The sequence below is a fragment of the Narcine bancroftii genome, chromosome 4, assembly GCF_036971445.1.
Source record: "Narcine bancroftii isolate sNarBan1 chromosome 4, sNarBan1.hap1, whole genome shotgun sequence".
Taxonomy (NCBI): domain Eukaryota; kingdom Metazoa; phylum Chordata; class Chondrichthyes; order Torpediniformes; family Narcinidae; genus Narcine; species Narcine bancroftii.
The window spans coordinates 312905791-312933673 of record NC_091472.1 but is presented as its reverse complement, the minus strand read 5'-3'; the positions used below and the strand labels follow the sequence as shown (position 1 = coordinate 312933673).

The 27883-nt window shown below is 43.1% G+C and overlaps 1 protein-coding gene and 1 long non-coding RNA gene across 5 annotated transcripts in view; one reads left to right on the top strand and one right to left on the bottom strand.

Moving 5' to 3' along the window:
• The window catches only part of nhej1 (nonhomologous end-joining factor 1), a 406931-nt gene that overhangs the window by 194725 nt on the left and 184323 nt on the right, over positions 1-27883 (top strand). Inside the window, exons 6-7 of one of the 3 annotated variants that reach the window (XM_069935937.1) lie at positions 16980-17081; positions 18125-18326. The exons of the other annotated variants lie outside the window; for them this stretch is intronic. Of the exons in view, the coding sequence (XP_069792038.1) occupies positions 16980-17081; positions 18125-18133 (111 nt within the window). The 3' untranslated portion in view covers positions 18134-18326. Of the gene's footprint in view, positions 1-16979; positions 17082-18124; positions 18327-27883 lie in introns of those variants that run through there. 3 annotated transcript variants of the gene reach the window in all.
• Positions 3623-27883, bottom strand: part of LOC138762258 (uncharacterized) — a 77768-nt gene continuing 53507 nt past the window's right edge. For both annotated transcript variants that reach the window (XR_011356862.1, XR_011356861.1), the window contains one exon: positions 3623-4490. This is a non-coding gene — a long non-coding RNA (uncharacterized lncRNA). The remainder of the gene's footprint in view (positions 4491-27883) is intronic.

Below are 27883 nucleotides of genomic sequence, written 5' to 3'. Positions count from 1 at the left end.
ACATACTTACCTTGTTAGTCGGCATCCCAGGATCCTTAGGCTGGGCATGGCCACCTTGATTCCTGTACACATGCGTGAGTCTTCAGTTGGCGTATGCGCAATGGGTTCATGTATTGGAGTTCGGTTGGTGCATGCGCCACAGTTAAGCACCCTGCCTCTCTCTCTCTCTCTCTCTTTGGCTTGGCTTCGCGGACGAAGATTTATGGAGGGGTAATGTCCACGTCAGCTGCAGGCTTGTTTGTGGCTGACAAGTCCGATGTGGGACAGGCAGACATGGTTGCAGTGGTTGCAAGGGAAAATTGGTTTGTTGGGGTTGGGTGTTGGGTTTTTCCTCCTTTGCCTTTTGGCAGTGAGGTGGGCTCTGCGGTCTTCTTCAAAAGTGGTTGCTGCCCACCGGACTGTGAGGCGCCAAGATGCACGGTTTGAAGCGATATCAGCCCATGATATTGAATTCACACCCTTAACTCTCGCGCATGCGCCAACTGAACTCCAATGCACAAACCCACCGCGCATGTGCCAACCAAACTCATATGCTAATCCCTTCATTTCAGGAATCATTCTTGAAAATATTCTCCAAACTCTCTCCAATCTCTCCCTCTGTCTGTCTCTCCACCTTGCCCATCTTCTGTCCAATACCTCTTAGCCTCTTTCCAGCTTCACACTTCTTTTTTGTTAACCCTCCTTGATATATTTTTATTCAATAAGTATACGTTTGGAGTTTTTTAGTTGCTTTGTGTTTTTTTTAGCCAAGTGCCTGTTCACCTGCAGCAAATAAGAATTTTGGTACACATGTACATCAAGTTAATATTATCGCCTGACTGTACATATACAACCCAATGAAACAGCATCTCTCTCCAGACCATGGTGCACTGTACATCACGATTACATTAAATAATCAAAATGAAAGGATTATATTTAAATATTTTGGGATGATTTACATGGTCACAGCATACTGTTCGTCAGTCTCGCAGCCTATAGAAAGAACTGATTTCCCAACCCAGCAGTGCAGATTTTGAAGCTCCTTTACCTCCCTCTTGATGGTAATGGGTTAAAGATACTGTGCGGTGGATGGAAAGGATCCTCTCTAATTCCTTGAGCCCTATTTAGACAATGTAGCACAGTTAATATAGAAGTTAGCGCGCTGCTATTACAGCGCCAATGACACGGGTTCAAATCTACCGCTGTCTGTGAGGAGTTTATACGGTCTCCCCGTGATCTGCGTGGATTTTCTCTGGATTCTCTGGTTTCTTCCCACCCTCCAAAACATCCAGGTTGTAGGTTAATTTGGGTGTAATTGGACAATATGTGTTTAAATGGCCGGAATTGGCTTCTGTGTGGCAAACAATTAAAAAAAAAAAAAAATTAATATCAAATAGAGGAAAGGGAGACCCCGTGATCCTCTTGGATGTATTAATAGCTTCATGATTGTGTATGGTTGAATACTTTTGGCATATAGTTGTTTATCTTTGAAACTTTGCAAAACACGTGATTTCCCCCTTGACCCTTACAAAGAAAGCTCCTTCTTTTATATGTGGCATGCTATCACACTTTCCGAGTTTTCCATAAAACCATAGAATATGACAGCACAGGAATGGGCCCTTCGGCCCATCTAGTCCATGCAGAACTATTATTCTGCTTAGGCCCATTGACCTGCACCCGGACCATATCCCACCATACCCTCTATCTCCTTTCACAGAGCCAAAATCAATTCTCACCTTTCCTCATAACCAATTAGCATCTTTTGACTGTTGGCCTGGACTCCTCCCTCTCCCATTCTTCCCCTTTCTCTCCTCAGTCTTTGTTCAGATGTCTGCTTTTTTTTTAATGCTCATCCCTTGAAGAAGGGCTCAGGCTCTAAATGTTGGTTCTATATCTTTACCTCCCGTGGATGCTGCGAGACCTGCTGAGTTCCTCCAGCATTTCGGTGTGTTTTTAATATAATCACAGCATCTCCAGACTTATGTTTTTCGTTTCAAATTGGAGCACCCTTCTTCAAGACCTTAACTTTACTGAGTGTTTACTGCCATAATTTTCCCCACTGAAGTTTATTCCAGATGGTTATGCTTCATTATGCTGTCCGTTGCTGCATGTAATCAGGAGCTTTGAGCTCTAATGCTGAGAAATGGACAAGATGCTCATACTGAGGGATTCATCTCCAGGGCCAGATTGAAATCAATAATACGAACCACGACTGCCACAGATGGGATATGAGAGAGCCACAACCTACTAGACTGTCATCAAGTCATGACCTCATGTAGTTAACTAAGAAACCTGTGTAAACAAAGCATGATATTTGGAGAATATTCTTCTCATGGTTTGGACCCACCTCCCAATCCCACTCCCCAAGTATTACAGTGAGGAAGGAGAGGTTGGATGCTTGTACCTCATTAGAAACTACAATGAGTCAGACTAAAGAGAAGAGGTGGACAATCTCAGGAAATGGTGCCAGAATAACAACCTGAGTCTCAACGTAGACAAGTCGAAGGAGATGATCGTGGATTTCTGGAAGACCAGGAATGACCACCCTCCACTACACATGAACAATTCTGTTGTAGAGAGAGAGTGGAGAGCATCAAGTTCCTTGGAGTTCACTAAACTAGTGTCTATCGTGAACACTCAACATCTCCTCACGTGTCAGGAAGGCGCAACAGCGACAGCACTTCCTGAGAAGACTGAAGCGGGCAAGGGTACCGGCCACCGTTATGTCAACCTTCTACAGGAGTTCTTTCGAGGGCAGCCTGGCCAGCTGTATCACAGTGTGGTACGGTTGCTGCAGAGAAATGGATTGGAAATAAATCCACAGGACCATAAGAGCGGCAGAGAGGATAAATGGAGTCTCCCTTACCACGCCCCTCTCCCCCACCATCTATGTGATCTACCAGGATTGTTGTCTGAAGATCTGAGGACCCCTTCCACTCCGCACACAGCATCTTTCAGCTGCTCCCGTTCAGGGAAGAGATACAGGAGGATTAGAGCCAGCCCCACCAGGCTGAGGAACAGCTTCTTCCCACGGGCAGTGAGAATGGTGAACGTCCAAAGGAGCTGCTCACACTGACCATCCGCGAATCTCATTTCTACAAAGCAAAATTTATTTATTTGTTTGTTTGTTTGTTTGTTATATGTTTAGATGAAATAATTGTCCTGCATATGTGCTGTTTGTCTGTATGCATGTTATGTCTAGTTGTATGTCTGTGTGTTTTGCCCCAAGGAAACTGGAGAATGATATTTCATTGGGTTGTATTTGTACAGTCAGGTGACAATAAGCTTGACTTGACTTGACTTGATCCAAAGGACAATCCTGTTGATTTTGATGTTCGTGGGGATCTGGGGGTTCCTGGTCCATAACTCCTTGAAAGCAGACATGCAAGTAGATGGGGTGGGAAAGAACTTGCTTTCATAGGGTGAGGCACTAAGCATAAAAATAAAGAAGTGAAACACAACAGTCTGCAACCGCTGTGATTGTATTGAAAGTACAAAAATTGGAGGAACTCAGCAGGTTTCGCAGCATCCATAGAAGATATATAACTGGTGTTTTGGGCCCCCTTCTTCAAGGTATCAAGGTACTGAAGTGCCAGTTGATGAAGGAGACAAAGACGATGTGGTCAAACAATAATCATGGCTTTTATTAGCAGAAACTCACGGTACAATAATGAAAGACAAGGGGTTCATCTACAGTTATATCCAAGGGGAGTGTCCTTAACAGTAGAGATAATGCACAGCCAATGTTAGTACAGCAAGGCTCGCCAGAGGGGAGACAGGCAGCTTAGCAGACATTCACCGCAGGTATCTTGAAGAAGGACTAAGGCCTGAAAAGGTCGGGCATATACTTTTACCTCCAAAGGAAGCTGCGAGACCTCCTGAGCTCCTCCAGCATTTCTGTGCTCTCATAAAAGTAAGGAAGTCATGTTACAGCTTGAGTATTGTGTGCAGCTGTGGCCATCCCATTACAGGAAGGATGTGGAGGCTTTAGAATTGGTACAGAAGAGATTTATCAGGATTGTGCCCAGATTAGAGGGTCTGAGCTCTAAGGAGTTTGGACAAACTTAAACTGTTTTCTCTGGAGTAGTGGAGGCTGAGGAGAGAGTTGATAGAAGCTTACAAAATTATGAGAGGTATTGATCGAATAGAAGTGAAAATGCCAAACCCGAGAGGGCCTGGATTTAAGATGAGGGGCAAAAAGTTTAAAGGAAATGTACAGGACAAGTGTGTCTGGAACGGGTTGCCAGGTCGAGACAGATACATTGGTAGTGTTTAATAGGTTTTTCAATTGATACATGAATATGCAGGGTACAGATGCACATGTATCACGTGCAAGGTTTTTGTTTAATTTGGGCATTGAAGGGCCCTAAAGGTCCTGTTCCTGTGATGTACTGATTAAGGAAGTTTGGCATGCCCCTCAACGACTTCTGCAGATGCACCCATCTCGAGCGTACTTGCTGGATACATTCCCACATGGTGATGGAGCCTGCTTCACTCGAGATCGGAAGAACCTTCGAAAACAAACCAAGTTTAATATCATTTGACATATACACCCAGGCAAAACAGCGGACCAGAATTTACACACATACACAAACAATACACAGCGCATCATAGTCACAGATAGAAATACATGGATCGTTTTAAATAAATACATAGAAATATTTTAGAATGATTTACTCGGTTACAGGACACTGTTCATCATTCTCGCATCCTGCAAGAAGAAGCTATTTTCCAGCCTGGCCGTCTTGATTTTGATGTTCGTGTACCTTCTTCCTGATGGTGGTGGGTTATAGAACATAGAACAATATAGCACAGTACAAGCCCTTCGGCCCTCGATGCTGACCCACATATTCCTTCCTTGAAAAAAAAGTACTAAACCCTCCCTACCTCTTAACCCTCTATTTTTCTTTCATCCATGTGTCTGTCTAAGAGTCTCTGTGATGGATGGAAAGGAAGCTTAAGAATTTTTTGAGTCCTATTTCAGTAATGCTCCCAATTAATGTAGCAATAGATGAAAGGGAAGAGGAGATATCACAGTGTGATATGGGAGTTGCATTGTTCAAGATCCAAAGAAGCCCCAGAAGAGGTGAATACAGATGTCCCTCCCACGCATTGACTCCAACTACATCTTCCGCTGCCTAGGGAAGGAAGCCAATGTACAAATGGGCCCATCACACCCCTGATACATCAGGAAGAGGGCTTCATTGTGAAAGCACACACCAACAGGCTACACGACATTTTCTTCCCTGCAACCATCAGGTTCCTGAATGAACTCCATATCAGTTCTATCTCATTGTCCTTGCTTGGTGCTAATTGATCTTCCTTTTCATTATCATCCTATTATCTGTAATTGTACTTTTTACATGGTGGTATGAGTTATCACGGCACGAGGTCATTTGCTTGTCATAAATCTAAGAGATAAAAGATGAAATGCTCTGAACTTTTGAAGAAGGGAGAGAATGCTTGAGGAATTTGTCCACTTGCCTTCCGCATTTATTCCAAAACTCTTGTGTGTCATCCCAACGTTCTATTATATAGAGTGCTCCAGTACAGCTCCAGCAACCCAGGTTCGAATCCGGCCCTGCCTGTAAAGAGTTTGTATGTTCTCTCCGTGTCTGTGTGGGTTTTCTCTGGCTGCGCTGGTTTCCACCCACTGTTCAAAACGTAACCAGGGTTACGGGTCAATTGGTGTATTTGGGGTGCACGGGCTCATGGGCTGGAAGGGTCTGTTACTGCGCTGTATGTCTAAATTTAAAAAAACGTGATTCAAGAGTTACCCAAGAAGCCTCACAAGATCAGGATCAAGGAAAATGGGTAGTTTGATGAAATGAGCTGGGCTACATGAAATGAGCTGAGCCCTCGATGTCGTGCTCACCTATGTATTCCTTCCCAAAGGAAGGAAGTACTAAACCCTCCCTATCCCATAACGCTCTATTTTTCTTTCATCCATGTGTCTGACTAAGTGTCTCTTAAATGCCCCCAATATTTCAGCCTCCACTGTCGTTCCCGACAAGGTATTCCAGGGACCCACAACTCGCCATTTAAAAAACTTACCCCTGATGTCACCCTAAACTTCCCTCCCTCCACTTTATACATATGTCTTCTGGTGTTTTCTGATCCTACCCTGGGAGACAGGTGCTGGCTATCTATGCCTCTCATAATCTTGCAGACCTTTATCAAGTCTTCCCTCAGCCTTCCACGCTCCAAAGAGAAATGTCCCAGCTCTGCTAACCTTGCCAAATAAGACTTATTTCCCAATCCAGACAGCATCCTGGTAAATCTCCTCTGCACCCTCTCCATAGCTTCTACATCCTTCCTATAATGAGGTGACCAGAACTGAATGCAATACTGTAAGTGTGGTCTCACCAGAGATTTGTAGAGTTGCAACATGACCCCTCTACTCCTGAATTTAATCCTCCTATTAATGAATCCCAGCATCCCATAGGCCTTCTTAAATATCCCATCAACCAGAGCTGTGACCTTGAGGAATATATGGATTGTACCCCTAGAGTTCTGATATGGAGTTATGTTCATCCACACTCTTAAGTAACTGCCCATAAACTCTGTATTCATCCTTCTGGTTTGTCCTTCCAAAATGCAACACCTCACACTTATCCGGATTGAAATCCATCTGCCACTTTTCTGCCCAATTCTGCATCCTGTCTATATCCTCTTGTAACATTCAACAACCTTCAGCTCCATCCACAACTCCTCCAACCTTTGTGTCATCCACAAACTTAATGACCCATCCTTCCATCTCTTCATTCAGGTCATTTATAAAAATCACAAAGTTCAGGGGTCCCATTACAGATCCCTGCTATGCTCCACTAGTCACTGACCTCCAAGAAGAATATTTTCCTTCCACTACTACTCTCTGCTTTCTTCCTACAAGCCAATTTCTTATCCACACAGCCAACGTTACTCATGACTTTCTGGATGAATCTCTTGTGGGCGGCCTTGTTAAATATCTTGCTAAAATCCATGTAGATCACATCTACCTTCCTACCCTCATCAATTCCTTTTGTTACCTCAACAAACTCAATTAGACTCGTGAGGCCGACTATCCTTGAGTAGACCTTGCTTCTCCAAATACTCATAGATCCTTAAAAATTCCCTCTATTAGTTTGCACACCACTGACGTAAAACTCACCGGTCTATAATTCCCAGGATTCTCCCTGTTACCTTTTTTTAAACAAGGGATCTACATTTGCCATTCTCCAATCCTTCGACACCTCCCCTACAGCCAAAGAGGATACAAGGACCATAGCTACTGCCCCAGCTAGCTCTTCTCTCACTTCCCACAGCAGCCTGTAGTATATCGTGTCCAGCCCCGGGGACTTATCAATCTTGATGGTTTTAAGAAGATCCAACATTTCTGCTTCATTAATCTCCACATTGTCCAGCGCACAGGCCTGTTCAATTTCGACCTCACCGTGATCAAGGTCCTTTTCCCTTACAAAGGAATGTGGTTTGAAAAAGGAATTTGTGAGAGTTGGTGGTGTGATAACCTATCTCGGCTGCACCATTTCATCAGATGCAAGGATCGACAATGAGATAGACAACAGACTCGCCAAGGCAAATAGCGCCTTTGGAAGACTACACAAAAGAGTCTGGAAAAACAACCAACTGAAAAACCTCACAAAGATAAGCGTATACAGAGCCGTTGTCATACCCACACTCCTGTTCGGCTCCGAATCATGGGTCCTCTACCGGCACCACCTACGGCTCCTAGAACGCTTCCACCAGCGTTGTCTCCGCTCCATCCTCAACATCCATTGGAGCGCTTTCATCCCTAACGTCGAAGTACTCGAGATGGCAGAGGTCGACAGCATCGAGTCCACGCTGCTGAAGATCCAGCTGCGCTGGATGGGTCACGTCTCCAGAATGGAGGACCATCGCCTTCCCAAGATCGTGTTATATGGCGAGCTCTCCACTGGCCACCGTGACAGAGGTGCACCAAAGAAAAGGTACAAGGACTGCCTAAAGAAATCTCTTGGTGCCTGCCACATTGACCACCGCCAGTGGGCTGATAACGCCTCAAACCGTGCATCTTGGCGCCTCACAGTTTGGCGGGCAGCAACCTCCTTTGAAGAAGACCGCAGAGCCCACCTCACTGACAAAAGGCAAAGGAGGAAAAACCCAACACCCAACCCCAACCAACCAATTTTCCCTTGCAACCGCTGCAATCGTGTCTGCCTGTCCCGCATCGGACTTGTCAGCCACAAACGAGCCTGCAGCTGACGTGGACTTTTTACCCCCTCCATAAATCTTCGTCCGCGAAGCCAAGCCAAAGAAGAAGAAGATGACCAAGAACCTGGGAGTGAAGGAATTTTAAGACATGAAGAGGTTTGAGGTTGATTTTTGTCAAGACCACAAAAGAGTTGAATGCTAAACTGTGAATTCTAAAGTGGTAGTAGATTTGATATCCCAGGAGCCTGAGGTCAGTCAATTGATGGGAAAATGCAATTTGGTTTGTTTTTTTTTATTTGGGGCGGGTAAATCAATACAAAATCAGTAACAAAATAAAAACTGGAGAGGAAATATTACTCTGGCTCGCTGCCAGTTCTCGCAGATTTTGATTTCAGCAGAAAACACCACAAGTTATTTATAGATGCACGATGTTCACTCAAGGTTTATTCCAGTTATTCAGAAACAAAATCAAAGGAATGAAAGTGAATCTGCCCACCATTTGCAAGTTAAGAGCATGGAAAGAGGTGTAAGTCATCAGTCTGCTCCACCATTCAGTAAGATCAGGAATGGTCCTTCACCGTGTCTGTTTTTACACCACATCTCCATATTCACTTGCATAAATGGATGCATTGATGCCAGCTTGAATGGGTTCAATAAATATCCATCTGCATCTCTCTGAGATAGAAAGTTCCAACATTTCCTAAAACTCTGAATGTAGAACTTTCTTCTCATTTGCTCTCAATGGGACCTTCTTCCTGTTTAAATACCTCCTCATTAGTCAAGAACATGCAGCATTGCCTACTCTTCCTGAGGTTGACCAGTGCAAGGCCCAGTTTCCACCCTAACAACGTTCTACAAGAGCACAATAGAAAGTGTCCTGTCTGGCTGCATCACAGTGTGGTACGGAGGCTGCAAAACATCAGATTGGAGGTCAGTATGGAGGGTGATTAAAACTGCTGAGAAGATCACTAGGGTCTCCCTTCCCTCTATCGACGACATCTACAGGGAGTGGTGCTTAAAGAGGGCTCAGAGATTCATTACCATCCAGCCCGCAGTAACTTTGAGACATTAACTACAAGGAAGAAGTGCAGGAGTGTAAAAACCAAGACTGCCAAGGTGGGAAACAGCTTGTTCCCGCAGGTGGTGAGACTGCTGAACAATCTTAGAAACATATAAATTATTTTTATATAGCTTTTTTTTGGGATCACAATGTATAAATGTTGTTTGTGTGTAGGGTGTTCTTCTTCAGCAGCGTGGACTCGATGCTGTCGACCTCTGCCATCTCGAGTACTTCGACGTTAGGGATGAAAGCGCTCCAATGGATGTTGAGGATGGAGCGGAGACAACGCTGGTGGAAGCGTTCTAGGAGCCGTAGCTGAAGATCCAGCTGCGCTGGATGGGTCACGTCTCCAGAATGGAGGACCATCGCCTTCCCAAGATCGTGTTATATGGCGAGCTCTCCACTGGCCACCGTGACAGAGGTGCACCAAAGAAAAGGTACAAGGACTGCCTAAAGAAATCTCTTGGTGCCTGCCACATTGACCACCGCCAGTGGGCTGATAACGCCTCAAACCGTGCATCTTGGCGCCTCACAGTTTGGCGGGCAGCAGCCTCCTTTGAAGAAGACCGCAGAGCCCACCTCACTGACAAAAGGCAAAGGAGGAAAAACCCAACACCCAACCCCAACCAACCAATTTTCCCTTGCAACCGCTGCAATCGTGTCTGCCTGTCCCGCATCGGACTGGTCAGCCACAAACGAGCCTGCAGCTGACGTGGACTTTTTACCCCCTCCATAAATCTTCGTCCGCGAAGCCAAGCCAAAGAAGAGTAGGGTGTACTGTGTATCTGAGTTTGTGCACTATGGCATGGAGATAGGCTGATTTGTCAGGTTGTATGACAATAAACCTGAACTTTATTCCCCACCAAAATCCAATGCTCCCTGAGTTGGACAAAAAACCCAGTTTGTCTACCGGCCAAACGCATTTCATTCCATCATTGTTGTATCCAGATTCCAGACCCACAGGAATGATTATGTTTAACAAAATAATTTATCGTCTCTGGCTATACTTATCCTCACAACCTTCAATCCTGCTTTTAACCAGATAATTAGTGAGCTTTTATTTTTTGAACTGTTAATGGACAAAGTTGTTGGTAGGAACCGATTTTGAGCAAATGTGCCAGTTTTGGCTGGAGGAATGGAAATTCTAATGTCTAGTTCTGCTTGATGCTTGTTAATTTTGTCCTTGTGTCATTTAATTTTGCACTCGCCGTCCAAATTAAATTGCCCAGTTACACCTCCGTCTCTCTCTCTCTCTGCACTTTAAAGGTCTGAACCATAATTCCATGTTAGTTGTTGGGCAAACAAAGTATCCCTTGTTTAGTAAGTGAATTGCTCCTGTAGAATATTGTCTGTTGGCATTCTTGTGTCTGGAAGATCAGAAGAGAGGGAATTAGCAAGCCAGACCCTTGGGCCTGCTCCGCACATTCACTTAGATCATGACTGATTGGTATCGGAACTATTTTTGCCTGCATTGGGCCCGTACCTCTTGACAATCTTAATTAATAACAATCTGTTGTCTTTGGTTCTGAAAGAAGGTGTTAGGCTCCACAGTTCACAACATTTTATCTGAAAAAAATTCCAGACATCCACTCAAAATTATGCAAAAATAAAAGCTCCATGGTTTTATTTCTAAATACTGTACAGTAAAACCCCTGGCCTTTGGGGATTGGTAGATGCCGAATAAGTGAATTTTCCGGTTGCTTGAGATTGCGTGATTAGCAAACAAACTGCTCAGTGGAGCCAGTTTTAAACTTTCATATTTTTAACCTGTTTATTTTCTGTAGTTTTTTTTTTTGCTGATCACTTGAAGCTGCTGGTTGCTTGAATTCTGGATAATGGGGAGTTTACTGTAGTTAGCCATCCAGGATTGCTTTATTGTTTTTTTGGAGGGGAATGATGGATTTATCTCCAGTACACTGATGTGACCACAGCTTAAGCGACAATGAGTCAGAATATAGAAGGGAAATAGAGGGCTAGTGGCTCGGTGACAAGATAAAAACCTCTCCATCAGTGTCGACAAGAAAAAGGATCTGGCCGAAGACTTGTTCCGCTTTACGGTGAAGATTGTAGGCGGCTTAAACTCTCAGGAATAAACATCACCAATGACCTGTCCAGGTCTAGCCAGTCGACATGGTGTGCAACACCAGGGCCTCTCCTTCCTCGAGGACCTGAGGAAAATTGGGATGTGACCTGTGCTGCCAACCACTACAGGTACACCATTGGAAGTATCCTGCCAGGGTCCATCTCTGCGTGGTAAGGGAACAGCTCTACCCAAGTCCACAAGATACTGCGGAGAATTGTGAACACAGCTTAGACCATCTCACGATTTCCTCTGCCCGTCCCATCCACTCCATCGACATTTCTTGCTGTCTCAGAAAAGAAAGACTCATCCTACCCCAGCCACACTCTATTCTCCCTCCTCCTGCAGAAAGAGGATTCACGCACCACCAGATTCAAGGACAGTTTTTTTCCCACTGTTATCAGACACCTGAATAAGCTTCATGCGAATCAAATAATGACACTTGTCCTCTGTTCGACCTGAGCTCACTCTGCACTCTGTACTGTGTTTTTAACTGCTGTACTATGTATAGGTTGAATAGCTGGACTGCTTGCAAAACAAACTTTCTCTGTATCTTGGTCCATGTCAAAAAAAAAACCTTAAACTTAATTGATTTTGTGGGGAAGTCATATTAAATATGTTTTTTTTTGCCATTTAACCCTTTATTAGTTGAAGGGCATTGAAAAAAGGGAAAGGGTGTTTTTAGTTTAGTTTATTCGTCACTGAGTATAATGAGAAGGGTTCCTCTGTGAGTTCACTCACAGGTCACCTCTGACATCCATACAACCATATAATGAGCATAGGGTTAAAATGAAAAGGAAGATCAATCAGCACCAAGCAACATGATCGTGCTGTTGTGGGGTTCACTCAGGAGCCTGATAGATGCAGGGAAGAAACTATCTTTAAGCCTGTTGGTGTGCACATTCACACGGACGCTTTCTTCCTGATGTGTCGGGGTGTGACGGGTCCTTCAGTACATTGGCTTCCTTTCCTAGGCAGCAGGAGATGTAGATGGACTCAATGGAGGGGAGGGGGTTTTGCATGATGTTCTGAGCTGCATTCCCTAGCTTCTGCAGCTTCTTCCATTCCTGAGCAGAGCAGCTCCCGTATCACACTGCAATATCTCCTCTTCCCTTTCTTCTATTGTCTACATGCATTGGGAGCATTGCTGAAATAGGGCTCAAAGAATTCTTGAGGACCCTTTCCATCCATCACACAGCCTCTTTGACCCACTACCATCAGGAAGGAGGAACTAAAGCATCAAATCAGGACTGTCAGGCATTTTCGTGCAGGCTGTGAGATCGATGAACAGCATCCTGTAACTGAGTAAATCATTCCAAAATATTTATATATATTTATTTAAAATGATATCCTTATGTATATATGCGATTATTATTACTGTTACGAGCCCAAAGGACCCCAAAATCCAGCAGCAATTAGACATTCACCAAGATAAGTAGTTACTTAAACAAAAATTGTTTTTAATTATCTTTAAACATGAAAACAGAACTTTAACTTATCTCTATTAACTTAACTAACCTTAACCCCCTTCTAATTCTAAGTGCACGGGTATGTAATGTGTGTGTAAATTTAAGAAAAGTTCTTTGGTTCACAGTTCATTCTCACTTCTCATTCTTCCAAGTTCACTGGTTGTAGGCAATTCTTATACTGTGCACAGAATTTAACATGTATAAAGTTCATCAGGTTTTGGTGCTCAAAAGGTAAATGTTTACCGCTCAGAAAGGTTCTTGTAGGGTTTGCAGAGAGATATTTGTTGTTCCAGGATTTCCAAAACTGAGGTAACACCATTAGCCACCTCAATATCTCGCTGATGAAACTTGCCCCATCAGGGTTCTCCAGATGGTACCCTCTTTCTTTCAGGCTACCACGGATTTTCTTTCTGTTCCACTTATTCCAAGAGAAACATCAGACAGATAGCACTTCCAGCCATCCGCCTTTCTTGAACTTTCTGTTTCCTGACATGCACTGTTCAGCTGCTTTTAGAGTCACACACACTGGGTGAGAGAGCTTGTCTCCTCTCTCTCTCTCTCTCTCTCTCTCTCCAACTGCCAACTGCCAACTGCTAGAAAGCCCATGTGACTCACTTGCAAAAACCCCCACCTTCTTCATCAAACAACAGGAGTTCTCCTTGGTCAAGCTGTTGTCTTAGGTAAACAAAACCCAGAAGTGACCCTTCTGTGAGCACTTTGTAGAAAGGTCAGAAGCCTTGTAGTTATCCATCAGCCAGCCTGTCTCCAATTCCAAACAATGGTCTATTCATTTCATGATGTCATTTCAATTAGCACCTATTTGTGAAATGTGCATATCATTTTCCAAAGTTTCTGCAATGTTAGTGAATATGAATTCTTCAGTATTTCAAATAAGATCTGTTTTAAAATATGTGTATGTATGTAACCCACTCTAATCTTACCAAATCCTCCCAATATTTATCCATTACAATATTGTGTGTATATGTGTGTGCACCATGAACCAAAGAAATGCTGTTTTGTCAGGGTGTACATGAACAATCAAATGATAAAGGTAAAGGTTCCATTAGTGTCACATATTACTACATTTAGAATGTAACATACATGGAATTCTTTAACTTGGTCGACCATAAGGAAGACAGAGTGTCACCACTTCGTCCAGAGCTGAGGCCCCAGCGAAGAGGTTTACAAGACCAATGCTCTAACCACTGAGCTGATATTAATCTTGAAGTATGTTTCAAAGGTGCGCCTGTAGAAGTTGTGGAGGGGTAAGGGGACCATGCGAATTTCTGTTGTCTTCAAAGAAAGTAGAGGTGTTGGTGTGCTTTCTTGACCATAGAGAAAGTTTAGATTGTTGAGTAGGTACATATAGGTCAGCACAACATAATGGGCTGAAGGGCCTGTACTGTGCTGTAATGCTCTATGTTCTATTATGCCAGGTCAAGTCATTGGAGATATTTATTCCTAAGATCTTGAAGTTATCTGCTCTTTCAACTTCAGCAACTTTTATGTGGTTTGGATTTTATGGAATCTACTGAATTTGTAGCCTTCTGTGGAAAGACATTTCTGAAGTTGGATGTATCATTGTTTGTAGACACTGGAGGCATTTCGAGATGGAAAGTTAAGTGATAGAGTACCCAGGAGTACATTCAACTCAAGTTGGCAATTAAGTCTAGCTCTAATATTAAAACTACTTAAAGATGATCTCCGAGGTCTTCAAGATTCAAGATTTCTTTATTGTCATGTATTAGTGCAGAACATGTAATATTGCAAAAAATTGCTGTAAGGCCATAACACATATCAACTTTATCTAATCTTTTTAATATATTGAATGTTTAAGAATTAAACTATTCCAAGGATCAACATCCATGAGTGCATTGAATATACTGAGGTGTGGTGTAATGTTGAGACTGTGCATGTAGAGTAGGGCTGGTGATTTGCAAAAGGATGCACCTGTTTAATATATTACAAATCTGCTGAAGTCCTCAGCAGATCAGGCATCAGCCATGAAACATGAAACTGAGTTAACACATCGATTCAATGTCCTTCCATCCAAGCTCTAATCTCCACTCGCAACCATTAGGTACTTTGTGACATTTGGATATCTTAAAGGTGGTTTGCAAATGTCCTTTTCTCTTTTATGGCATATTTTCCACAAGGAAAGGACCTTGCATCTTTATTACACCATTCATGACTTCAGGAGGACTAAAGTGCCTTATACATGAACAGGAGGCAAACATCATTGCTCGAACAAGAATTGGTGTCCAACTGCTATTGTGCTGGTGAACCATCTTAAACTATGGCAGCTCTCACATAATGCCATTGAGTAATGAGTTCCAGGATTATATCGAGGAAATCTACATGGAATGCTGCTGTCAGAGAGCAGTAGCAATCATCAAGGATCCACACCTCCCAGGGCAAGCTTTGTTCTCGCTGCTGCCATCAGGAAAAAGATGTAGATGTCACAAGACTCGCACCCCCAGGTTCAGGAACAGCTGCTCCCCCTCCACCATCAGACTCCTCAGCAAAAAACTCAATTGGGGACCCATTTAAGGACTCTGACTTTGCACTTTAACTCAGCCACAGAAAAGGAAAGGATATACTCCAGGCACACATGTTGCATGGTTGGGCAGGAAAACCTGCAGATGAGGAAGATTCCAGAGATGAATGGGTTAGCCTGTGAGGAGAAATGATGTTGCCTGGGACTGTACTTGCTGGAATTTAGCAGAATGAGGGAAATCTGATAGAAACATACAAAATAATAAATAGAATAGATGAGATAGAAGCAGGAAACTTATTTTAACTGGTAGGTGAGTGTAGAACTGAGGTCTCAGTTTTCGGGGGAGTAGACTTGGGACGTTGACGAGGATGAACTGCTTCTCCCAGAGACTAGTGAATCTCTGGAATTCTCCGCCCAAGGATGCACCAGAGGTTGCTTCATTAAATACATTTAAAATGTTGATATATAGATATTTGTATTGTTATGGGTTTATGGAGAAATGAAGGGTCGTCTGAGTCTGCACCCAGATTGAATAGCGGAGCAGGCTCAATGAGCTCCTGCTTTCTTTCTTATGAATGTCTTCGCTCGTCTGTCGATCCTGTTTCTGTAACCTTGAACGCCCTTCATTATCAAACATTGACGTTGTTGCTCAGTGCTATCTGCTCATGGATAGTAAGAGTAAATTTTCCTCACAAAGGTTTGAAAAATGGTTAATTTTATCAGACTCCATCCTGGAATGGTTGAATGCTGCAGGAAAACCTCACACACTACCAAGATCAGTTAATGATTTACTGCTCATTTCCCCAAACCCTCATGTGTCAGCGATGGCGTTGTCCTCCTGTTCCTTGTGTCTTCCCGCACCTGCAGTTATTCTCCCTGGTTTTTGGCAGAGCTCTGTGAAATACTGCAGTGATGTACATTACACTGAATCTGCAGAAAACCCATTTAAAATGTAGGCACGGTAGTTTGTAGATGTGCTCGTTGCTCACCATTCCTTCTCGACTATGCCCTTGGCATCTAGTTCTTCAGTGCTGCAGAGTACGAAGATGGCTGAATGAACGAGTCAGGTGACAGAGGTGCATGGATTCTGTCCTTTAAGTGGTTGTTGATTTTCGAGATTCTCTATTTCTCCCTGTATCCATCACTTTCACTTCCTCTTATGAATGAACTTTGCAAATTATGCAGGTACGTCAAACAGGGAGAGCCAATCTTCTTGTTTCCAATGGCCCGTGTCAGAGTGAGACTCTGCAGGGATGTTCTGAGAGAGTCTTTGACCCTATGACCCAATCAGTTCACCATAAAGTAGCCTCTGTGGCATATCCTGTCCATCAGATCTGTCATTCTTTCAACAATGTGTCAATGCTGGGGCAGGATCTGTGTATGGAATCCTGTCTTGCCACTTGATGTGAAGTATTCTGCTTGAGGGAGTGCTGCTGAGCCTGGCCACTATTCAAGGCCTTTCACCATTCACAAGGATGGTTGGTTCTGTGGATGGGCTGTTTGGTCCAGGGTAGTTCAATTTTCTTTTTGCGACTTGTAAGGCAAGCTTTCGTGCACGTCAGTCCTAAGCTGGGACTGAGTGCAGAGTTATCAGTAGAGAAACTCCCCCAAGGTGGTTTCTCATCCTTCGGTTTTAGCTGAGAGTGCTTTCGGAGGATCCATCATCGGTCCTGACCCTAAGGCTAATCCCATCTTCCTTATCAGGATAGGGCATCAGGCAGCATTGCAGAGAACATCACACCAAACGGAATTGGAGCAAGCACAGGGCCTTGGTTCCCACCATTGGAGACCGGAAATGGATCTGAGGTAAAGTTGGAAACATGGCAGCCAATTTGAGCAAAGCAGGCTCCCAGACACAACACAGCAGGCTCCCAGACACCAGAGTTCTCAGACACAGCCGCTCCCAGGCACCGCAGTTCTCAGACACAGCAGGCTCCCAGGCACCGCAGTTCTCAGACACAGCCGCTTCCAGGCACCACAGTTCTCAGACACAGAAGGCTCCCAGACACCACAGTTCTCAGACACAGCAGGCTCCCAGTCACCGCAGTTCTCAGACACAGCCGCTTCCAGGCACCGCAGTTCTCAGACCCAGCAGGCTCCCAGGCACCGCAGTTCTCAGACACAGCAGGCTCCCAGACACCGCAGTTCTCAGACACAGCCGCTTCCAGGCACCGCAGATCTCAGACCCAGCAGGCTCCCAGACACCACAGTTCTCAGACACAGAAGGCTCCCAGACACCACAGTTCTCAGACACAGAAGGCTCCCAGTCACCGCAGTTCTCAGACACAGCCGCTTCCAGGCACCGCAGTTCTCAGACCCAGCAGGCTCCCAGGCACCGCGGTTCTCAGACACAGCAGGCTCCCAGACACCGCAGTTCTCAGACACAGCAGGCTCCCAGGCACCGCAGTTCTCAGACACAGCAGGCTCCCAGGCACCGCAGTTCTCAGACACAGCAGGCTCCCAGGCACCGCAGTTCTCAGACACAGCAGGCTCCCAGGCACCGTAGTTCTCAGACACAGCCGCTCCCAGGCACCACAGTTCTCAGACACAGAAGGCTCCCAGGCACCACAGTTCTCAGACACAGAAGGCTCCCAGACACCACAGTTCTCAGACACAGCTGCTCCCAGACACCGCAGTTCTCAGACACAGCCGCTCCCAGACACAGCTCGGTTAAACATCACATGATGTGTTTTTAATGTTGGCCAATACCCCAGAGAGAACTCCCTTACTCTTGGAAGTAGAGTCCTGATATTTCTTGTCTTCCACTAAAAAATTTAATGAGTTTCACAACAGAGGTAGTATTGCTCATTGATTGAGTTAAATGTCCATTTAACTTGTTGTACTGACAGCTGCTGTGAAGGATGCTTCGTGGAGATACCGAGAACAGTCCTTTAACTTCATTAATGTGGAACATGGGATCTTTTACATCTTCTGAAATGGCCGATTAGTCCTCATCTTAACATGTCATGTGACAGAGATCTCCTCGGAAAATGCATCCAGAATCAGAATTTATTGTCTTGAACATGTCACGATATCCTCTCACACCACTGGAGACTGATGACACCCACTTCTATTAGGGTAGCCGACTGTTTGACCAATTTTTTATCACCCTTTGCAGATTTATATATTTATTTTTATAGCTAGAATGCATATGCATTATTTGTCTGTGTGTGTGTGTGTTATGACTGGTTGTGTGCCTGCATGTTTTGTACCGCTGTTTCTTCGGGCTGGACTTGTACAATCAGATGACAATAAACTTGACTTGACTAAAGGAGATCATTCTCCACCAAGGGGTGTATTTTTTGTTGTTGAATATTTTGCCATTAGAAAGCTGAGGGATGTTTGTAGTGGACAGTGGGAGTCATGTGCACTTGGAGCTGTGATATTATTACTGTTGCAAAGGCTGCATCACAGCGTGGTGCAGTTACCGTAGAACATCAGATCAGAGGTCAATCCACAGGACCATGAGAGTAGCAGAGAGGATCACTGGGCTCTCTCTCCATCCGCATTGATGTGATCTACTTGGATGTTAAATGAGGAGGGCCAGCAAAATCATTGAGGACCGCTACCAAACTGCAGACAACATCTTCCTGCTACTCCCATCGGTAAAGAGATACAGGAGTATCAAAAGCTGAACTACCAGGCAGAGGAACAGCTTCTTCCCAAAGGCAGTGAGACTGCAGAACAACTGATGAAACTGTTCACTCAAACCCTCTGTGATTCAACTCTTTATTTAACAATAATATTTATTCATTTTAAAATTTGTATGTACAATGTTCTGTGCATATTTATCATTTCTCTAGTATGTGTGTTTGCAGTGCGTTGCACCGAGGACCAGAGAATACTGTTCCGTTAGGTTGAACTTGTACAATCAGATGATAAATAAACACGAACGTTCTGTCACTGTAGGTGTCAAGGTCAACACCACTTCACCCTTTTGAGAATTTCTGTACCTGTATTTTCCATCGTGAGCAGACTCTGTGAACTGCCATCCTTTTTTCACTATGCACCCATTTTAAAAACATGCAAGTTGGATCTATCCATTTTTGGTCCAGAATGGCTGACCTCACACTTACCTCTGTTCAATTCTGTCTGCCGCAGTTTTTCCCACTCACTTAATGTATCAATGTCTCTTTGTAATTTTATATTTCCCCCTAAACTATTTCCTCCACCAATAATCATGTTGTCATTTCCAAACGTAGATATATGGCTTTCAATTGCGTTATCTCAGTGATTAATAGAGTGAATACTTGAGGCCCCAGGACAGATTCTTGCTGGATACCACTAGTCACTCCCATCCAATTCAAGTTCATGTTCATTAACCCAACTCCCTGCTTTCTGCTGCCAAACCAATCAGCTAGCTGGGTCATTTTAGCAAGATCGAGTTGTGCACTGCACTTCCATCATTCTCATTCCTACTGGAATTGGCTGCTTGGCATCACAGTAAGAGATCTGGCCAATGGCCCACCAACATCTTGCCTGTACTGTTTGAGATCTAGGACAAAACAGCACCACTTCAGGATTGAAGAGCGTCTGCTTAGAACGGAGCTATTATGAATTTCTTCAACCTGAAGGTGGTAAATCTGTGGAATTTGTGGCCACAAGCAGTTGCAGAGGTCAAGTCATCGGGTGTATTTAAGGTAGAGATTGATAAGTTCTTGATTAGCCAGGGCATCAAAGATTATGGGGGAAAGACTGAGCAGTGGGGCTGAGTGGGAAAATGGATCAGCTCATGGTTAAATGGCGGAGCAGACTCAATGGGCTGAATAGCCTTTTTCTGCTCCGATGTCTTATGGCCTTATAACCACTAAGTACAGCCTTGTCAACAGATATAACTGCCAAAAAACACCAAAGAAACCTAACAAAAATAAAAATAAGAAAATACTCATCAGCAAGTTCGCAGATGACCCAAAAATTGTTGGTTACGTGAAGAGAGAGAGGGAGGTCACGGTAAGAATCAGAATTTATTGTCATGAGTGTTCATTGCTTTATGGCAGCATTACAGTGTGAATATTGCTATAGCATTGCTTTTAAAATTAGCCAAGTGAAGTCAAGTTTATTGTCCCCTGATTCTACAATGGACAAATAGTACATAGGCAGGATGGATATTATATCTATTAAAAAAAAAAAAAATAATATTGTTTCATGAATATGAGAATCTTGGATGGTTATGTGAACAGTTCCTTTGGTCATTCAGCTTTCTCACTGCCTGTGGGAAGAAGCTGTTCCTCGGAAAGATGGCCATTCCCTGATGGGAACAGCTGAAAGACGCTGTGCGCAGGGTGGAAGGGGTCCTCAATGATTTTGCGCACCCTCTTCAGACAACAATTCCAGTAGATCAACATTGATGTTAGGGAAGGAGACTCCATTGATCCTTTCTGCCACTCTTATGGCCCTGTGGATTGATCTCCGATCCATTCCTCTGCAGCAAGCGAACTGCACTGTGATGCAGTCGACCAGGCTGCTCTCGATCGGGAGCTCCTGTCGAAGGTTGCCATAATGGTGGCCAGTTGCCTTGCCTGCTTCAGTCTTCTCAGGAAGTGCTGTCGCTGTTGCACCTTCCTGACAAATGAGGAGATGTTGAGAGTCCACAATAGGTCCAAGGAACTTGGTGCTCTCCATTCTCTTCACTGCAGAGTTGTTGATGTGTAGTGGAGGATGGTTGTTCCTGGTCCTACTGAAATCCACGATCAACTTCTTCATCTTATCCACGTTGAGACTCTATTTGTTATTCTCGCACCATTTCATTAGATTTTCCACCTCTTCTCTTTAGTGCGACTCATCGTTGTTATTGATGAGGCCAGCGGCTCTTGTGTCATCTGAAAACTTGATGACCCTGTGGGAGCTGGATCTGGCCATGCAGTCGTAGGTCAGTAGCGTGAACAGGAGCGGGCTGGCCTCACAGCCCTGAGGTGCGTCAGTGCTCAGCGTGACAGTGCTCGATATTCTGCTACCGACCTGGAAAGACTGTGGTCTTTCTGTTAAGAAGTCCAGGATCCAGTTACAGAGAGGGGTGTTGATTCCCAGCGAGGACAGCTTCTCCACCAGCCTCTGGGGAATGATCAAATTAAATGCCAAACTGTAGTCAATCAACAGCAACCTAGTGCATGAGGTGTTGTCCTCCAGGTGGGCCAGGACAGAGTAAAGTGACAAAGTTATAGAACGGTTTCTTCTATAGGCAAATTGAAATGGATCTAGTGTCTCTGGGAAGTGTGCTTTGATTCATTCCATCACCAGACATTCGAAGCATTGCATAATGGTGAAGGTCAGTGCCACAGTGCTTGTGAGAGTCATTGAGGCCTGTGATACAGAATAAATTAATAAAATTATGATAAAATATATATATTAAAATGGTAAGACTGTGAGGTTTAGTTATCAGGTAACCTTTCACAAACAAACATCTCATTTCCCATGCAAGAGCTATGCCGGGGTAGTCTTCGTGTTGGTAGTTAGCTTTGCAGAGACAATGGGAAGTGCTTGTGAGAGTTTCACAAGTAGGTGTTAATGGACCAGCATGTTTGAACAGTGTCCAGGCTCAAGAACGGAGAAGTCTTCTGGTGCTAAACTGGTGCTAGAGTTTTAAATTTCTGGTTGAAGTTTGTTGTCCTAAGAGGGGCCACGTGGTTTTGCAAACAGAGAGAAAACATCCATGGTTTGGGAGAGTATTCTGCAACAGTTTGTAGTGAAGGCTACAAGTTGGCAGACCTGCTGCACGACTCCTATTCCAAATCTCTGTCGTTAATTGCAGAGGTTGTGGTTGGTTATCATGTTTCTCCTGAAATAGGGGAAAAAGAACTCTTTCCACTAACCTGAAAGAAGAGGTTATTTTTTGGAAAGACCCAGAGGGGTCAAGTTTCTTTGATAAGACACTTCAGTTGCTGATTGAAGGAGATCAGTTTGTGTGCCCAACGAACAACAAATTTCTCTCTGAGTGGTTACAACTTAAGTTAAAGCACCAGGGCCAGGTGAATATTATAACTGTTCAATCCTGTGCACAGTACGGAAGATCGCCTGATACCAGTGGACTTGGAGAAGTGAACAATGAATGATTGGACGGTGAAAAAGAACTTTCCTGAACACACAAACATTACATACACGTGCACTTAGAATTAGAGAAGGGTTACGTTAAGTTAATAGTAATAAGTTAAGTTTGGATCTTATTATTACGTATTAAGAAAATAAAACCAGTTTGTGCAAGTAGCCGTTGTCTTGGTGGATTTCTGTTACTGCTGGTTTTTGAGTCCTTTGGGCTCGTAACACATGTTACTTGTCACCCTCGTACACCGGGAAGATGGTGGCTGTCTTGAACCCTGTGGGGATGACGGACTGCTGCTGAGGTGTTGAAGATGTCCGTGAAGACCTCTGTCAATTGGTCCGCGCCTTTCTTTAGCACTCGACCAGATATGTTGTCTGGTCCCACCACCTTATGAACTAAAATAATTAGGGCAAAAATAACAGAAATTGAGGTAGTTTCTGCGGTTCATCGTCGATTCAGATGGCAGAGGGGAAGAAGCCGACCTTGTGCCACTGGTGTTCATCTTTTGGCTCCTGTTCCTCCATCCCGATAATAGCAAAGTGAAGAGAGCAAGGCCTGGGTGGTGGGGGTTCTTGAGGATAGAGGCTGTCTTTTTAAGACTCCACCTCTTGTAGATTTCCTCTCTGGAGTGGAGACTGATGCCTATAATGGCCGAGTCCTCTGTAGCCTTTTTCTGTCCTGTGCACTGGCACCTCCATATCAGAGAGTGATGAAACATGTCAGAATGTTCACCACAGGGCACGTGGAAATTTGCAAGAGTCTTAATTGACATACCAAATCTCCTCAAATTCCTTGCAAAGTATAGCCACTGGCGAGCCTTCTTCAGTGATTCCATCGACATGATTCCATCGATCCCAGGCCACCTCAAAGATGTTGACACCCAGGAACTTAAAGTTTCTTGAAGGACGTAAGTAAGATGATAGTTGAGTGGACCATTGGGAGGAAAGATGTAATCCCGACAAGTTCTTTGCATTACTTCACAAGGCTAAAACATTTTAAAAGTAAGATGCAATATGTACCTTAAACTGATTTAATTATGTGATCTACATCACCAGTCCACGAAACCGCAAGTGTTGCAAAACCTTTTTTTTGGTCTCATGGAATTGCACATGTATGTCCACTCTTTGTCTTTGGCTTGGCTTCGCAGACGAAGATTTATGGAGGGGGTAAAAAGTCCACGTCAGCTGCAGGCTCGTTTGTGGCTGACAAGTCCGATGCGGGACAGGCAGACACGGTTGCAGCGGTTGCAGGGGAAAATTGGCTGGTTGGGGTTGGGTGTTGTATTTTTCCTCCTTTGCCTTTTGTCAGTGAGGTGGGCTCTGCGGTCTTCTTCAAAGGAGGTTGCTGCCCGCCAAACTGTGAGGCGCCAAGATGCACGGTTTGAGGCGTTATCAGCCCACTGGCGGTGGTCAATGTGGCAGGCACCAAGAGATTTCTTTAGGCAGTCCTTGTACCTTTTCTTTGGTGCACCTCTGTCACGGTGGCCAGTGGAGAGCTCGCCATATAACACGATCTTGGGAAGGCGATGGTCCTCCATTCTGGAGACGTGACCCATCCAGCGCAGCTGGATCTTCAGCAGCGTGGACTCGATGCTGTCGACCTCTGCCATCTCGAGTACTTCGACGTTAGGGATGAAAGCGCTCCAATGGATGTTGAGGATGGAGCGGAGACAACGCTGGTGGAAGCGTTCTAGGAGCCGTAGGTGATGCCGGTAGAGGACCCATGATTCGGAGCCGAACAGGAGTGTGGGGTATGACAATGGCTCTGTATATGCTAATCTTTGTGAGGTTTTTCAGTTGGTTGTTTTTTCAGACTCTTTTGTGTAGTCTTCCAAAGGCGCTATTTGCCTTGGCGAGTCTGTTGTCTATCTCGTTGTCGATCCTTGCATCTGATGAAATGGTGCAGCCGAGATAGGTAAACTGGTTGACCGTTTTGAGTTTTGTGTGCCCGATGGAGTTGTGGGGGGGCTGGTAGTCATGGTGGGGAGCTGGCTGATGGAGGACCTCAGTTTTCTTCAGGCTGACTTCCAGGCCAAACATTTTGGCAGTTTCCGCAAAGCAGGACGTTAAGCGCTGAAGAGCATACAGAAACTGTGTGTCTTACCCCAATCCATTAATACTATATTTACCATCCATTGGCCCAATGTTGGTTGCATTTTAAAGCTGGTTAAGTTATAGCCAGGGCACCTGCTGCAGGTTACACTTGGTAGAATTAAGCAATGGTCATTTGTCAATGAAGAGTGTGTTTAACTTTAGGGGTGGCTTACCACCAACTTCTTACTGGCACTGGAATTAGGCCAATTGGCAGATCGAGTCCACCCCACCATTCCATTGTGGCTGATTTACTATCCTTTTTAGCCCCATTCTCCTGCCTTCTCCCGTATCCCTTGATTTCCTTCCTTTTTTTTAAACTTTATTTATTCGTTCAAATAATATATGACATATACAGCAATTAAACATGAACATTTTTTTTCTATATATAGAAAAAAAAGAAAAGAACCCCCCCCTTCAGACAACTCTCCTGAGGAGAGCTATAAAAAAAGAAAAAAGAAAGAATATTTAAAAAAAAGTTAAATATACATATTAAAATCTAATCAATATAAATATAAATTGAAATGTAAATATTCTGAGTATAACAGGCACTTATTAATAAAAAAATTATAATTATCATGCGAAACATACGTAATTTGTTCCATTATTATTGTTCTCATTACGTCATCTATTAATATCAATCATATTTGTATCTTTCCACGTACTAGCAATACATTTTTTCACTACGGATAAAGCTTAATATACAAAAGCAAGCTGGAATTTATCTAATCCCAAGCCTTTCAGAGGTTGCAAACTACCCAATAAAAATAATGTTGGATCTAAAAAACTATTTTAATCTTATACAGATATTCTAAAAACAATTTAATTTTCTTCCAAAAAGATTATATATGTATACATGACCAAACAGCATGAAAAAAAGTTCCAACCGTATCACCACATCTAAAACACAAATCTGATTCATTAAAACCATATTTTTTAAATTTTTCAGGTGTCAAATATAATTGGTGTAAAAAATTGTAATAATCATTGCATAACATGCATTTATCAATCTAGTTACACTATCATAACAGATATCTAACCAATCATCTTCAGAAAAAATAAAACCAATATCTGCTTCCCATTTAATATTAGATCTATCCCAACCCATTTTATCCATACCATCCTGTAATATTTGATACATAGATGAAATATAATCCTTCTCTGGTACCTTCATAAGAGAAGTCTCAAATTTAGTTATTTTAGGTAAAATCATATCTCTACCAAACATACATTTTACCAAAGATCGAATTTGATAATAAAGAAATAAAGAGTTCTTATCAATACCAAAATCTTCCCTCATCTGATTAAAACAATCTCCCAAATTTTTCACACCTTTAAATCTCCAATACAATAAACTTTGATTATGTATTGAAAAAGAAATAAGTTGATTATTATACAACGGAGTTCAAAGTAAGTTTGTATTATGGGATGCTATTAAAGCCTATTTGAGAGGACAAATAATTAGTTATTCTTCTAAAATAAAAAAGAATCGATTAAATCAGAGTCTTGAATTAGAGAAACAGACCGATGAGTTAGAAAAGGAATTTCAGAAAGATGCTACAGAAGATCAGAAAATAGAATTATCTAGGCTGAAATTGAAATATAATACTTTGCAATCTTATCAATTTGAATGTGTGATTAATAGGACTAAACAACGGTATTACGAATGGGGAGAGAAAGCACGCAAGGTATTGGCGTGGCAATTAAAGAAAGAACAGATATCGAGGACTATTAATGCTGTTAGACAGAATTCTCTTATTACTTATAAACTTTGTGAGATTAATGATGAATTTTATTCATTTTATAAAAAGTTATATACATCTGAAGGAAAACAAGAAACTGGATCAATTGATTTTTTTTATCACAGTTGAATTTACATATATGAGAGGATGGAGATATACAGGAGTTAGAAGAACCATTTATTGATTCGGAAATTAAAATGGCTATGATGGAAATGCCAAACAGTAAATCGCCTGGTGATGATGGATTTTCGGTTGAATTTTATAAAATTTTTAATGATGATTTATCATCATGTTTGGGGATGTATTACGTCAAGTTGGAGAACATTATGAATTACCTGAGTCTTGTTCTAGTGCTTTAATTACAGTAATCCCAAATAAAGATAGAGATCCTTTGAAGGTATCTTCATATTTCGTTGTTAAATGTAGATTATAAAATAATAGCTAAAATATTAGCGAATAGATTGGCTAAATTTTTACTAAAGTTGATTCATATTGATCAAACAGGTTTTTATAAAGAATAGATATGCTTCAGATAACATTTTGCGAGTGATTAGTTTGATTAATAGATTTCGACAATCTTTAGATCATCCGATGGTGATATCCTTAGATGCAGTAAAAGCATTTGATAGAGTTGAATGGAATTTTTTGTTTAAAGTTTTGGAGAAATTTAAGTTTGGTCCTTCTTTTTTTAGTTGGATTAGGGCTCTATATAGTAATCCGGTAGCTCGAGTATTGATGAATGGTTTGATTTCGGAATCTTTTAAGTTAACTCAATCATATAACCATATAACCATTTACGGAGCGGAAACAGGCCATGTTGGCCTTTCGAGTCCGCACCGGTTCAAAAATGCAATATTACACAAAATTCATTTCATTCAGGCATAAGACAGAGATACATTAGCAGAAAGTTAAATGAAGTGCTTCTTTCAGTCAGAAGAGAATTCCCTGAGACCCTGAAGCCCCAAACCCAGCCCCCCCCCCATTGGAAACAACATCCTCTCCATATCCACTCTACCCAGTCCTTTCAGTATTTGATTGGCTTCAATGAGGTCATCCCTCATTCTTTTAGACTCTAGCATACAGTCCTAGAACCACTCCTCATAGGATAAGCCTTTCATTACAGGGATCATTCCAGTGAACCTTCTCTGGAACCTTAAGTTGCTTGAGATTTTTTATAAAACTGCAGATGCTGAAAATCTGAAATAAACACTGAAGGCACAACAGATCAGAGATCATCTGGCGAAAGTGAAAGTTCAATCTGAAACATTAATTCTGTTACTCTTTCCAGATATGTGACCAGCGTTGCTGAGTACTTCCTCAGGGAGTGAGTAGTGGTCGTACTTCACGGGATTAGGTCCTTTGGCCAATCACATTCAGTCTGGTTTCTGCACTCTATATTAATCCCTAAATGTGAACTTTTAACCTTGAACTTTCAAGAGCTCAGGTCATTTTACGGTATTTTCCATTGCTTTGTAAGTGTAATTCATCAGAATTTATTTTCATGATCTTCTTTCTTCTTTGGCTTGGCTTCGTGGACGAAGATTTATGGAGGGGTAATGTCCACGTCAGCTGCAGGCTCGTTTGTGGCTGACAAGTCCGATGTGGGACAGGCAGACACGGTTGCAGCGGTTGCAAGGGAAAATTGGTGGGTTGGGGTTGGGTGTTGGGTTTTTCCTCCTTTGTCTTTTGTCAGTGAGGTGGGCTCTGCGGTCTTCTTCAAAGGAGGTTGCTGCCCGCCGA